The 14,855-nt window shown below is 48.7% G+C and overlaps 2 protein-coding genes across 2 annotated transcripts in view; both read right to left on the reverse strand.

Moving 5' to 3' along the window:
* UROS (uroporphyrinogen III synthase) overlaps window positions 1–14,855 on the reverse strand; it is a 623,177-nt gene that overhangs the window by 164,388 nt on the left and 443,934 nt on the right. The window lies entirely within an intron of this gene.
* Window positions 1–14,855, reverse strand: part of FAM53B (family with sequence similarity 53 member B) — a 42,125-nt gene that overhangs the window by 13,002 nt on the left and 14,268 nt on the right. Inside the window, exons 2-4 of the mRNA XM_012574681.5 lie at window positions 12,066–12,298; window positions 8,971–9,022; window positions 1,280–1,974 (exon numbers count right to left, since the gene is read on the reverse strand). Of these exons, the coding sequence (XP_012430135.5) occupies window positions 1,280–1,974; window positions 8,971–9,022; window positions 12,066–12,134 (816 nt within the window). The 5' untranslated portion in view covers window positions 12,135–12,298. The remainder of the gene's footprint in view (window positions 1–1,279; window positions 1,975–8,970; window positions 9,023–12,065; window positions 12,299–14,855) is intronic.

Here is a 14,855-nt window from a genome sequence, read left to right on the forward strand (position 1 = left end):
CTGTCGATCCAGCTTATTATCTAATAAAATAAGCTTGGCATAATAATCACTGTTGTTGCTGTGATTTATGAAAAGACAAGAGCAATCCTCATGTTTTTGCCTGATCTCACCAAAATATGTGACTCCTTCACCCTTTTTATCCGCCAAGCTCCTCTGGAGGAGGAAAATATGATCTCTTCCTCCAACAATACCACTGCACTCCTTCAAGCACCCTCTGCACTCCTTCAACACAGAACACCATAAAATATCATGTTCTTGTGAGGTGAAAATGCACACAAAATGTTGGATCTCACCCATATGGTGAATTTCTCCCTGCAGACAACAAGGGGATGCCTTGCATCACACAGGCTTTGCTGGCCCCAGCACTACAAAAAACCTTTAAGGCAAACACTCCCAACACAGGTGACTCTGGGATGAAGCACAGCAGGTGATCACATGGAAGTGAAACCATGGGGGAATTTTTAAGGCCAGCAGAAGGTGACAGCCCACCCTGGGAAGTGGTCAGGGCACCCCTGCTCCCACAATAAGAACCTTGAGGCCTTCACACCCCCCATTATCTCCATTCCACATTGAGCTGATGGTGTCATTGACTTTGTGAGTGCAAATTATTGATGTGGGAGATGTCAAATCATAAAACTGCAGGAAATCTTATGAGTGTGGAAGGGAAACACTGTCCTTCAATGCAGCCTCTTGCTCTGTCTCTTGCTAATGTCCAGTCATCTGGTGTAGCAGGGAAAGGACCAAGGAGCAAAATCCTCCCTGATTTGTGCTGCAGGTCTGTTACCTGGCTCTGCTCAGCAGATCGAAGAGGGAGGTTGTGCTCTGTGTTTGCAACTGAAAATGAAACGTGATAACATCTCTAGAGTGGAAAATTACAGAGCCTAAGAGCAAGTAAAGCCTGTAGCAGTAAGAATTCGGCACCTGACAGAGCCAAGGCTGGGGGCCTTGGCGTGCTGCCTTCATCTCACCATGGCAGACCCAAGGCTCCTTTCCCCTGAACTCAAAAATGTGGGGTTTAACATATTCCTCCTCAAAACCCATGCCAGGAGGAAATGACGACACGGTGCACTTGGCGCGCAAAAAAAAGCGTTGAAGAGATACACGTGAATTTGCCAAAGAAATCCATTTAGAAGGGAAGGGGTTATTCTGCCTGGACAGCAGGATGTGTTTCCCCATCACCCCCACATTACTCCTCATGCCCCACAGCCACCCTGGAAGGCGCTGAAGGCTCTTGAGCAAAGCAGAGAACACCTGAGCCCCTTGCAGGGCCGCCTCTCACCTGGGTCATCTTGGCGAGGTCAAGCGAGGGCCGCTCCTCCTGGACCTCCTCCGGCCTCCTCCGCTTGATTCCCACCTTTTTGTCGTTGAGCACGCAGGGCTGGGAGCGGCTGCGGGAGAGGCCGGCGGCGCGGCGGCCCAGCTCCGGCGTGGAGGCCGGCGTGCTGCTGGCCGAGGGCGCGCCGGACTCCGAGCACGAGAAGCGGTCGTGCGAGCAGGACAGGGACCTCTGAATGTCCACCCTGTCTCCCCCGTGCCCTCCATGAGCCGATTTCCTGGGCTGCCCGCCGCAGAGCGCGTTGGAGCGGGCGGGCAGGCTGAAGCTGGAGCTCCTCTGCATGGTGGCGAAGCCGTTGGAGTAGCGCTGCACGCTGCCGCCGCTGTAGCAGCGCCTCTTCTCCACCGGCGTCCACACCTTGGAGCCCAGGGGCCTCCAGGAGGTCCCGCAGCCCGACATCTCATCTGAGAAGGACAGAGAGCGGCACTGGCGCTTGCTGGGAGGGGCGGAGGGGTGGCCGTGGGGGTCACTCAGGCTCAGGTCCTTGATCAGGTTGGTGACGGAGCAGGTGCCGGCCGCGTCCCTCGGCCAGCGCGAGCCCTCCTCGCCCTTGTCCGACAGGCAGTCCCAGATGCTGGCGCCCGGCTGCTCGAGCTGGAGTGGACATTTCCTGCTGAGATCTCTCCATCTGTCATTTTCTGGTTCAGAAAGGAGAAAAGAAAGGGGAAAAAAAAAAAAAAAAAAAACAACACACACGCACAGGCATTAGCGTTAATTAATTCTGCGACTCGCTTTCTACGTCCATAAACAAAAAGAGTAGCATATGGGACGTTTTCCAGTACAAATTAATTAACTCGTGGAATATGGTTTCCTGAACTGCCAGCAGAGTGGGTTGCATGGGGTGTAGATGGAGAGAGAGACAAAGTGACAGTCTCAGCAGGAGCAAAACTGCTAGAAGAAGATAAAAACACGCCTCTGAATATTCCAGGTTGCACTAGCTAAGGGGAATTCAATGGCGTAAAATGTTGTGGCTGTTGGTTATCTCTGTGCTAAATCACGTCTCAGATGTGTGCGGTTTGTCCCGGGCTCCACAGCTGACAATTGCCCGAATTTACAGCTGAATTTAAAAAACACGGAATCACAGAATCACTGAATCGTTGGAAAAGCCCTCTGGGATCATTGAATCCAACCGTCAACCACTGCCAAGGCCACCACTAACCCATGTCCCCAAGGGCCACATCCACATGGCTTTTAAATCCCTCCACGGATGGGGACTCCACCACTGCCCTGGGCAGCTCTGTCGGGGCTGGACAACCCTTTCCATCAAGAAATTTTCACTAAAATCCAATCCAAACATCTCTTGGTGCAACTTCAGGCAGTTTCCTCTTGTTTTATTACTTTTTTACGTGGAAGGAGATCCCCACCTGGCTGCACCCTCCTGTCAGGGAGTTGTGCAGAGTGAGAAGGTGCCCCCTGAGCCTCTTCTTCTCCAGGCTGAGCCCCCTCATCTCCCTCTGCTGTTTTTATCAAACTTGTGCTCTAGACCCTTCCCCAGCTTCCCATGGATAGCTGAGGTGGAAGAAAGGATTAAGGAGGGTGATCTCATTCCCACACTCATCCCACTGACAGCAAAAGAAAAAGCAAAGCACCCTCAGGGCTGGGCTGCCCTGCAAAGGACGGGGCTCTCTGCAGATACACCTTCAACGCTCAGCAGGAAAACCATGGCAGGACAACCCCGCCAGCTGCTGCAGTGGAAAAAAGTCATCAGCCAACAGCCTCTCCCCAGTGCCTGTTTTTGTCGTTGGCTGCTGCAAACAGAGCCCAGCCACGCTGGAGAACCGTCAGTGCCAAGTTTCACATGATTGTATCTAAACTGAGCAATATTTTGGGGGGCTTTTTGGGGTATTTCCACTCAGGCAACTGAAGGATGAATGACAACCCGTGCCCAGCCCGCAGCTGCAGGTACCAGCCTAGTAGGGAAGATGCAATGGTGCAGAACACTTCTGACTAAGGTTTCAAGTCAGGAGGTCAGATTTGGGGCCCCTTGCACCACTTTTGGCCGATTTTCCCATTTCTCCCTTCTCCAGCTGCTGCCATAACAGCTCCAGCCACGAACAGCCTGGCTCTGCCCGCAATAACCGCACGGCATTTCAACTGTTGCTCTCCTCATTTTAATAAACACAATGAAAAGTGAGAAATCTGCTCTAGACAACTCCATCTATGTTTAGATCTTTATTATTTTTCCTCTGTACTGTGCTGCCAGCAGAGAGATTTCTTGGGTCAGGTCAGCAGACAAAAGAAACAGAAATAGAAGCTGATTTTTCATGGCAAGCTGCCACGATCCTCTGGCCGGAGACTGTACAAAAGGCCTTGGTGAGGAGGATACGGGACACCTTCCTCTTTCACCCCTGCTTCAGCACAAACAGCTATAAATCTTCCAAACCTGGCACAGAAAATGGTAAAAGCACCACTATCCCCAGCCCCAGCTTTGGGTTATTTGCTTTTCCCCTCACACAATGTGAGCTGGCACAACCTGGCCCCTCTGAGTTCCCAGCCATCATTGACCAGTCCCAAAATACCAGATATCTCAGAAAATGGGTTTTCAGTGCAAGTAGGAAGCAGGTTGCCCTAAAAAAAAATTGAAAATGGAGTAGTCTAAAGGCCAAGGGTATAATTAAAGAACTCTGGAAAGCCTTATTGAGGAAAAGCAGTTGGCTTTCTGCTCAATTTTTAAAGACTAAGAGTCCCATCCTGCACACGTTGATAACAATAATTGCACTGGAGCCATTAATTCTGCTGCAGTTAAACATGTATTAATTTTCCTAAACTACAAACCTCAGCCTGGTTTACCCTGAGGCAGCAATTTGTTCCAGGATGAAACCCACCACGAGAGCTCCTTGGTCTGCAAGTGAGCTGCCTGGCTGGAAAACTCTCCTTTGCCTATTGGAGAACAAAGGGACAACCAGAGCATGCTCAAAGTGCCTGAGGGGCTCTGGTCCTGCTTAAACAGGTCCTTTTTGGCTGTTAGTGTCTCTGGGTGAAACAGCATCTTACTTCTGGATTTTGACTTAAAACTGCAAAAATCAACACCAAAGCCTTAACAAAAGCCAGCTGTTCTCTCACAAAACCTTCGCCGCATCAAACAAACCCTCGTGGTGCTCGTGGACTGGAGTCACACCCCAAAACTGGGGAGATGGGCGTTGTCCCCCATCCTTGAGAGCTTTGCACTGCCCCACGGAGAACAGGATCCACCCTCAGAGCATCACAGCCAGGTTTCCAAAGGCTGAACTCCAGATTTCGCAGGAGCAGCCCACGGACACAGCAGGCACTTTGCAGCTCAGTGATGGCCCTGGGCTTTTTAAATGACTGCTGTGCTCCTCTGGTGACACAGTGTAAATTTTAATGACCACTCATAACCACAGAGAAGGGTGTAAAACCAAAACGCTGACACAACTTTAACTACAGTGACACAAATGTGCTGCTATAATATTTTTACAGTTCCTTTTTATACATAATGCATGATCCTTCTGCTCAAGTTTCCTCTACGTTCTTTTCCCATGAAATAATTTACATTAATACATAATTTATTATGGCAACTTGTAAAGCAATTAGAGGTTTCAATCAATTTTTCTTATCCTTTTTGGCAGATAAATTCTGTTTGGAACCTAACCCAAACATTTGTCTGTGCACAGGTGCACATCCAATTCCCGTTTTTTCCGTGTTGTTCAAGTGGAATTTTGGTCTCACAATTCCTGTGCACGGGGGAAAAGGCAGCCTGCATTTTCCACTGCCCCCTGTTTATGTTCAGGAGATAATTTCTAAGTGTGGAACACATTTAATGGCTGTAATTAGCTGATGGCAGCACCAGGGAGCTTTCCTAGTGCAGAAATGAGATCAAAATATGACGGGCAGAGCTGTGCTTCAACGGGAAATGAAAACAACAGCCCCAAAATCTACTCTGGAGATTAAACACACCTGTGGGCTGTGGGCTCTTTGTGCCAACAGCCTGCATGGGGGAGGGAAATCCCCAAACTCGACGTGAAACGTGCCCAGCTCTTCAGAGGGATCCTCTGGAGAGGTGTGCCTGCTCCAGCCACACCTCACCACAATTCTCCCAGCAGCTTTTTCTCTCTGCAGGGTGACTGTGTTTGAATGTGCACCAAGATGCTCTACACTGATGGCCTTTCCAAAAAAAGCCCAAAGTTCCAGAAAGCCCTGGTTCAGAAAGAGGAGGCACGCAAGCCTGGCAGGTGCTTTCAGGATGCATTCAAGGGCCATCACCCCATGAAGGGGCTCAAGGTCGGACTTGATGATCTTGGAGATCTTTTCCAACCTTCATGATTCCATGAGCTGGCTTTCCTCCTGGTTTCTTGGCTTTCCTCTGTCACTCAAGGATGGTGAAAAGTCACTTCCAAGAAAGAGCTGTGCAACAGAGAGCCCAAGGCTGCAGCCCTGCCCTGGCACGCTCGGAACGAGGGAGCTGCCAGATGTGATGGAGGAGTGACGTGAGAGTGCCAAAGGACAGACAAACTGACCTGAGTGCCCCATCCCTCACCCTGCTCTGCTGCAGCACCCTAGGAGGACAAACTCTGAGAGCCCTCCAAGGGAAAATGGAAATGATGGCTGCTTTGAAAAGAGCACTTCCCAGGGGATGGGTGCAGTGGAACCCAGTGGGCTCAAAGCCATCCTCCTCCTCTCCTCCTCCTCCTGCCTTTTACAATCAGGGCCAGGACTGGGATCCTGCGTGTGCAAGCACCTTGTCACTGCCTCAATAAAACCCTGCCTGCAGCTTCCCTCAGAGATCATTTCTTGCTTACGCAGAAAGCAGGAGATCATGGCTGTCAGCACACGCCTCCTGAGCTTCTCCTGGCTGGACAGGGCTTGGAGCAGCCTGGGACACTGGAAGGTGTCCCTGCCATGGCCAGAGGTGGAGTGAGATTACCTTTCATGTCCCTTCCAATTCAGACCATTCTGGGATTCTATTACTTTTGCCTTCCTGTATTGGAATTTTTCTGTCTTTGGCTGGATAGCAAAAGACATGGGCAGGGACACCTTCCACTATCCAAGGTTGCTCCAAGCCCCATCCAGCCTGATTTTGAATATTTCCAGGGATAGGGCATCCACAGCTGCTCTGGGCAGCCTGTGCCAGGCCCTCACCACCCTAATGCCACAGTTTTCTAACATGCCACCTTTTTCTAGCACAGATATTTTCACTGGGGACCTGCCACGGAGACTGCTGAGGAAGGAAAAGGGAAAAAAAGGAGGAGGAAAAAAACCCAAACAGCAAACTATCCATCAACAGGACAACTCTTACACTCCTGGGTATTTCAAGGACCCATCAAGGAGAAGGGAAAGCAGTAGTTGTCTAATTTATAGTTTTAGGTGTTTCACTTTTAATCTTCCTCAGGGAAAGGGCTATACAGAGATAAAACCCAATCTTTTTAATAATATCATCATTTCACTGGCAGAAATATTTCTCACAAATCTAAAAGCCAAAAGATTATTTAGGTCACCCTGAGAATTGGACCTAACCATGCATCATCCAATATATCAAGCCTTTAAGAATGTTTACTCAATATACTGAGTTTGGTTACAATCTAGAATCCATTTTCAGATTCTTGCAGTGTTTAGTTCCTTACAAGAAAAGCTCCAGGGTTTGGACGATGCTCTCCCTGGCAGAAGCTGGGCTTCCTTCTCCCTTTATGCTCCATGGCCACAGGGTCCAGAAATAAATTGCCTTCCTGCCCAAAGCTGCCCTCACCCCAAAGGTATCAGAAAGATTGTTTTTTAAGATTCTCTGTTGTCTAAAACCCAAAAAAAAACAGCCAACTTCCCTCCAAACCTCCCACATAGACAGAACTGTGAGTTTTTGCCTCATGTTGTCTGTGCTACCAGTCCAAACTTCACTGTGTTTATTTATCTCAGTGCTTTCCACTGACAGGGATTTGGCCCTTTGATATAAAATATTCCCCAAGTTTTGCATTTTAACAGTAATTTTATTAAAAATTCAAGCAAGTTTTCATCCTGGATTAGTCTGTGATTGTGGCCCGCATTTGGGGGCATCAAGAAGAACACTCAGGGAAGATAATTAAGATGAAACCCAAGCCAAGCAATGCCTTCACATGAGGGAAAGACAGGCTCCTCTTGACTGGGCACAACAGAGACCACTGCAGGGCCAGCTGAGGTCAAGGAGGTGACATTCAGCTCCCTCAGGAGGAGGATAATTTGGCAGAAGGCTCTGTAAAAGCTCTTAAAGACAGGCTGCTCCTCAGTTAGGCAGAGACTCTGCGTATCTGCTGAAGAGCCTGCCAGTGCCACAGTGCAAGACAAAACCCATCTGATTTGGGTTCTTTGCTCCTCACTCATGTTTGAAAGGCAGGGGAGAGGGAATGTGTTGTCTCTATCCCTTCTTTACTATGAAGCTTGTGATTTTCATCTGGAAAAACCTACAAATGCTCTCCATGTCGCCACAGTGCCAATGGCTGGAGCTATCAGAGAGCTTGGGAGACTTCTCCTGTCAGAGCATGTGCCCGCCTCTCATTAACGCTAATGAGAGCTGCGTCCATGAAGAAAAGGGGCAGCCTCTTTGTCTGGGGAGGATTGGCTTTCACAGCAAGGAGCTTGGCTCAAACTTGACCTACAATTTTAATTGGGTTTTGAGGCCTCGCCCAGCGATTGGCGCCCTGCTAGGAACGCCAAAGGGAACAACACAGCAGCACATCCTCTGGCACTATCGGTTTTTCAGGATCATCAGCCAAGGCACCAATCCTCCATCCATTTTGGTGGCTGTTCAGCATAAAAACTGCTAGCAAGCTCTGACACAAAAGGTATCCAAACATATTTTATCATGTGTGGCAGGCACGTTTCTCTCCCTCTCAGGATTTTTCATAGAGGTGCACAGAGAAATGAAAGAGAAAACAATTTCTATTTCTGCTCCTTGTTTTTCCCATGTGGAATGTGTTTGGAGAATTGTTTACCTGGGGTGAGTGCTTGGTTGGATTCTGGTGAGGATTGTTTGAGCCTGGTGGCCAATCCAACCCACCTGGGGCTGGCCTCTCAGAGAGGGCACGAGTTGTGGGGGAGTTAGAAATAGAGTCAGAGACAGCAGTATGTAGTTTTAGTATCTTCCCTTTTATATAGCTTATTAATGTATTTTAGCATGATTATAATAAAGAAATCATTCAGCCTTCTGAATTGAGTCAGACATTGTCATTTCTTCCCATTGGGTTTGCCTGCATTTACAATAATCATGATTACTGTCAACAGCAAAAATGAGACATTTTCCTTATTGTTTGAGGCCCATCCAACCACTTTGTGCCAGGTGGCAGAACATCTCAGTGATAATGCTGTTATTTGTTGCTTGCACCATGAAAACAGTCAAGAACCACAGTCTTGGGCTGGATTCTCAAACACAGCCTCAGACTCCAAATGTTTATCAACTCAGCTGCAAGAGTAGCTCTAAAAACAAGCAGATGTATCAAAGGGGAGGGGAAAGGAGATGAGCAATTCAGTCAGCAGTGGCAACAGGGCACAAAAAGCATCATCTGGGGAGGAGAGTGGCACAGGTGTGGTGGGGTGGGCTGCAGGGGAGTGGTTTTGGAGACATCCAAAAGTCAGGACATCTTCCCGCCCATCACCGTGAGGAAGCGGGAGTGGAGGTGGAGGAAACACAGAGAGAAGTTTCTGACACTTACCCATCACGCCACAGGAGAAGAGGGTAGGTCCTTGACTCATCTTTGGAGTGTGCTGCAAACAACCAGAAAAACTACTCACTTCTCACAGACTCGAGCTGGGCACCAGACACCAGCCTGCCTCCAGCCTGGACAAAGCCTTCCACAGCCCTGTTCCATCTGGGGACAGACCCAGTCACCTTTCCTCAGGGAAATCAACTTTAAACTCTGTGCAGAGTCCCTTGTCCAGGCCTCAGCTTGCAGATCAAGGGTCCTGCAGCCAGTCCTTCCCTCGGGAAAGAGCTGCTGTGAGGTCCCCACCCTCAGATCCAAAACTCTGGTGAAATTAAAATGGGAGCTGCGATTCAGAGGTAATCCTGGATTGGGCAAGAAAGGAGCAAAAGTGGTATCTTGAACCTCATCCAAGCCCATTAAGGCCTCCCCATGAAGGTACAAAGCAGCTATTTAGCTTTTTCAAGCATATAATGTGTTTCTAAGGCAAGGCATCCTCACCTCAGCACTTTTGAGGAGTCTGTGCTCAGATTGTGATGATTTACACTAAAAATACGGGGAAATGCCACTGCATGGGTACAAAATAATCCTGGTTGCTTTTCACACTATTTTTTTTTTCCTCAAGAATTTTCCTCTTGACAGTGTAAAAGACACCATCAGACTTCTAAAAATGAGCATGGATGGGTTCACGTATAATAAATCAATATGTTATCCACAGCTGCATGCCATTTCAGCTATGCCTGCAAAAACACACTTTCATACTAATTGTTCCTTTATTATCCCTAAAAATATCCATATTCTGGTTTCTGAAGTGTCTATCCTGGCAACACTATCCCATCTGACTGAGGCTTTACATCATCTGAGGGAAGCACCAGCACGGCCCCCATGTTCATCTGCACTGCCATAATTGTGTTTTATCTGGCATTAGGCCACTGCACTCACACCTTCCCTCCTGATCCATGTTTTACACGTTGCCTGCTCACGTAACTATGGAATCTCACAATGGTTTGGGCTGGAAAGGACCTTAAAGACATCCAGTTCCACTTGGGAAGGGACACCTTCTATGTGTCCAGGTTGCTCCAAGCCCCATCCAGCCTGGCCTTGAACACTTCCAGGGATGGGGCAGCCACAGGTTCTCTGTGCCTGAATCTCCAGTGCATCATGAGGACAAAAACAATAATAATAATAACAATAACAATAATAATGTACCAAATGATGGCACCTGAGCAATCCAATAAAGGCTCCCACTTTATACAAAGAATGCTGGAAACACTGAGTATAGAAGGATAGGGAGGCATAAAACAACTACAGGGTGTAGATGTGGAGAAGGTAAATAAGGGTCAGCCACCTTTGGGGCATGTGCCACTTTTCTAGGCAAAGTAAGGGTATCTCCATCTCTCCAGCCCCACGATATGATCCATCAGCAGAATTAACCAGGAGGCAGAGAGGACAGGCAGCTGTCTCCAAGGAGCAGCCAAAGTGGAGCAAAGATGGAAGTGTGACAAGCCCCAGAGAAGGCAGGGGCTGTGCCAGTGCACATCTGTGTGCCAGCCCCAGAGACCAGACACTGTCTGCAAAGGCAGGAGGGAGAGGAGCCTGGCACGTGTCCCATAGCGAGTATAATTACCATTTTGTAAGAATTTTCTCCTCATACCAAATTGGGAGCTGAACCAAAGGAGCCCACTGGCTGTTGGCAGGAGATACTGCCCCAGTGCTCAGACATTTATTTCCTTTGGGTTTCGCTTTTTGGCCTTCCCCATGAAGTCAGCAGAAAAACTCTTGCTTTCTTTAGTGGCTCAGCCTCCTTGTGATTGTCTGCCCCAATTTAACAATCCAGGCAGCCCAGCAATTCACCCTGTGTACCCAGGGCTGTCCCTGCACTCCTGACCCAGCCCCAGAGCTGTGGGAAGCTCTTGGCAAACACGTGAGGGAAAGTTTTGTGTTACAGCTCTGCATCTCTACCACCTGCCACCAGACACCCCGAGCACCCAGCTCTTCTCTTGGAGTAGAAGAAATTACTGTCATTTGTCTCTCTGCAGCCAGTTCCCCTTCTCCTGCCCCAAACACTTCCCAGGGCACAGCTGGCACTGAAAGTTCAGGCTTCCCACCCTGAGCAACAGCCATGGGAGATGCTGACTCCCCAGCAGGAGCTAACACTACAGCAAGAGTATTTTTTTAATGGATCAATACCCTTCCCAAATTTCACCCTTTTAAGGCAGTATTTTCTACTGCCTCTGGCTTGCTCACCTTCTCCTCTGCCTTTCACTGCCAGGGCAGCCTGCCTTCACCCCAGCACACTGTGCTCCCTGCCTGGGAAGCCCAGCTGGACAGATGAAGTCTGTCACCCTCAGCAAACCCAGGCATTTATATTTCTTTTATGCCCAGAATGCCCATTTATGGCTCATCCTGCCAGATGCTTCCTGCTGTGTTCCTGCATGCCCTTATCTGAGACTCTCAGAGAAATTGGTGGAGCTTCTTCCCAGACCATGCCCATCTCTCCAGGAGAACAGGGGGCAAATGGCCACAACCAGCCTTGCTCTGATGGTTCTCCATCACCCTGCACCTCCTTCTCATTTGCTTTCACCCTGCCTCCAGCTGTGTGTCCCCTACCACAGGTACACTCACCTCTCACAGCATCTTTTAATTGGTTTGCCACCCCTAATTTGTTTTTTTATTGTTGTTGCCTGCTCATTCAGCGTGTTGCATTTGCACCTCTCCAGAATGCCAGAGAAATTAACTACTACAACACTGCTCCTCACTATCTCCCACTTAATCTTGCTTCCCACTTGCTCATCCTCCTATTAATGATGAGCATCTGTTCGCTGTCAGTGAAGCAACTTCTCACCTGTGCTATTCACAGCATTGATTTGATTTTTTTGGTACTGTTTATCCCATTTGGTGCTTACTGAAATCCACATATGCAAAAGCCACAGCACTCCAATCACTCACTAATCACCTGCTCCTTGGATATTAATGCAGCTTTGTAGAAATCAGTGCTACAAACCACCTAAAGATCCATCCCTGCAGGAAAGAAAACCCTTATTACAAAGCTACAGCGAAGTCCTTGGCAGTGAAACAGTTTTGAAGAGAGATTTCACAAAGCTTACCAGCTCAGTCCTGCATGTTACGGAGTCAGCACCTTTGTTTTCCCGAGTTTTGGTTAAGATCATCACCATGGTAATGCAGTCCTGCCTCGGAGTCCATCAGGGTCCAGGCAAAGGGTGCTGGCAGCTGGGGGCTGGCAAAGCTCCTCTTTCAGTCCATGTTCCCCCAGGAGAGGCTGGGCCCTGCCAGCTCCTCGGGGGATGTGCAGGGACAGCCCCAGGCTGTGGAAAGCTCCCTGCAAAGAAAGAGAGAGAAGAACAGCTTTAGGGGACTTAGGAGAGGGTGGATGCACTGGGCAAGGGGCAAGCACTGCCCAAAAAACAGCCTGATGGTGGTTCCTTGAGGGTCGTGTTTATTTTATTATCTTAAACATTGTGGGTGTCCCTCTGCTCCCCAGCAGCACAGGATGGGGCACTCACAGCAGCACACAAGGTACACAAGGTCATCCACAGGGACACAGGTATTTCAGTCAAATTAATAAGTTTCCTCTGAATTCTCCATTTGAAGAGGGGAATTGCATCCCCTATATTGAAAATACAAAAGACATTGGAAGAAGAGCTCATTAAAGCTCCAGGGTTGATCTCACAGAAACTCTTTGCCCCCCAGACCAGCTGGGAGCAGATGTCCAGCAGAAAAAGCCTCTCCAGCATCATTATGGCTGTGAAATCCCCTGGATACACCTATCCCACCCCAGCATTCCATGATTCCCAATCTATGAAGAGCCCTTTAGGGAAAAACACAAGGCAAAGAGCTGCCTGCAAGGAGGGAAATCCTAAGGGCCACACCATGCCACTTGATCTTCACCTATTTCTTAGGTAGTTTTAGGTAAGAAAAGCTAAGGGTGGACAACAAGGAGGCCCCTGAAATGAAAACTGCAAGCCAGCTCATAGAGCCCTGACCATGAGCCCTGCCTCACCTCCTGGCATCCTCCCCTGCAGATTTATTCCCTGGTAAAGCAGACAGATTGCAACTGAAATCTGATTACCGAAACCAGCGTTTTCCCCAAATCACTCCCCTAATCCTGTTTCTCTGTTTGCTGCTTTGGTTGTTAATGCAAACAACCAAATTCACCATTTGCACAATCCAAAGAGCACAAAACACTGATCTTGTACCAGCCACTCAAAGCCAATTGTGATGTTCAAGGATAATAGATGAAAATATTCCACTAAGCATTAACCCTTATTCTGAACTGATATTCTGGCTGCTCTTCCCAGCTCCTGAATCATCCTGTCCATGTTTACTTGGATTAGAGCTTGCAGTGGTGTTAAGAGTAGCTCATTTAAAGGCCAGCTGGCGGGTAAAGAAAAATCACCTTCTATTATTTTATGGGGACAAAGTTCATCCAGAGTGCAAAGCCAAGATTGGGAATCAATACATTTTCTGAAGATTTACTGTTCCCAAGGGTGCCTGGTCCAGTCTCCAGCTTTCTATGGGATATCAGTGGACTGATCATTTACAGTTTACTGGTAACTTCATCATAAACCTCTGGGCAACCCAGTGACCAAATGAAAACTGTCAAATAGAAAAGTGAACATTTCAGAGTGTCAGAATTACACATAATTTGTGAGCAGGGTGAGATGGGATACTGGGAAGGAATTCTTGGCTGTGAGGGTGGGCAGGCCCTGGCACAGGTGCCCAGAGCAGCTGTGGCTGCCCCTGGATCCCTGGCAGTGCCCAAGGTCAGGTTGGATATTGGGGTTTGGAGCCACCTGGGATAGTGGAAGGTGTCCATGGCAGGGGGTGGAATGAGATGGTCTTCAAGGTGCATTCCCACCCACACCACTCTGTGATTCTGTGATTTCTATCTATCACGATCTCTGCTGTCCCAGGAGTGCTTGCTGCAGTGACAAACTGTGCTGGGAGGACGCTGGGGCACCGTTGGCACAAAGATCAAACAAAGGTTCAGAGCAGCATGAAAGCACCGAGCACGTTCACCAGGTATGATTTCTTCAGGAATAATTGCCCTTCCCTGAGGTGATGGTTACTGCTGCAGCAGCAGAGCTGGGTACACACCCAGGCAGGAGCAGCAGCAAGCACAGGCAGAGGCTCCTGTCCTGGCCATCACACACCTCCCTGCTCCTCTGCAAGCCCTGCAATTAACACAGCCCTAATGACAGGCAACACAGCAAATTGCTGCCAAGCTGGCAGCCACCACCACCCCTCAACGTCGGGGCCGAGGCGCGCTTGCAGGTATCAGCAATTTTCACCACGGCTTGGTTGGGTTTTGGAACCATCCCCATGGAGAAACTGCAATAAAAAGGGAAACTTTCCAGTGAAATGTGATCTCTGGCTCCCCATCCTGCCTCCCAGGGCTCCTGACGCACGGTCCTGCCCTGTCACATCCTCTCCATGCACACAAGTGCCATGGGACACAAACTGCAGGGCCAGCACAGACCCTATTGATGCTGAGGAGGAAACCACTGTGTATTTATAGACTGGATGCTTTCACACACACACACATGCTAATAAAAAGATACTCTGCAGGGACCATTAATTACTTTAAGAAATGTATTTCCTCATTTGCAATCAGATAAAGGAACTATCTTCATCATGATGTCAAGGTTAAGTTTAGATTTGAGCCACGGCCACTGGGATTGACACAATCTCCTGAGCTTTATGAAAAGCCCCGAGAAACTCTAGTGCACAGAAATCCCCAAATTTTAGCAAACCCTGTTTTCTACGTGGTTCAAAACACAGAGCAAGCAGAAGTCTCATGTGATCTTTGCAGCGGCAGAGGTGGGAAGAGGTTTCTCTCAGAGCTGCTTTCTAGACACTATCACACCTATGGAGTG

This window comes from Taeniopygia guttata, chromosome 6 (assembly GCF_048771995.1).
Source record: "Taeniopygia guttata chromosome 6, bTaeGut7.mat, whole genome shotgun sequence".
In the NCBI taxonomy this organism is placed as follows: domain Eukaryota; kingdom Metazoa; phylum Chordata; class Aves; order Passeriformes; family Estrildidae; genus Taeniopygia; species Taeniopygia guttata.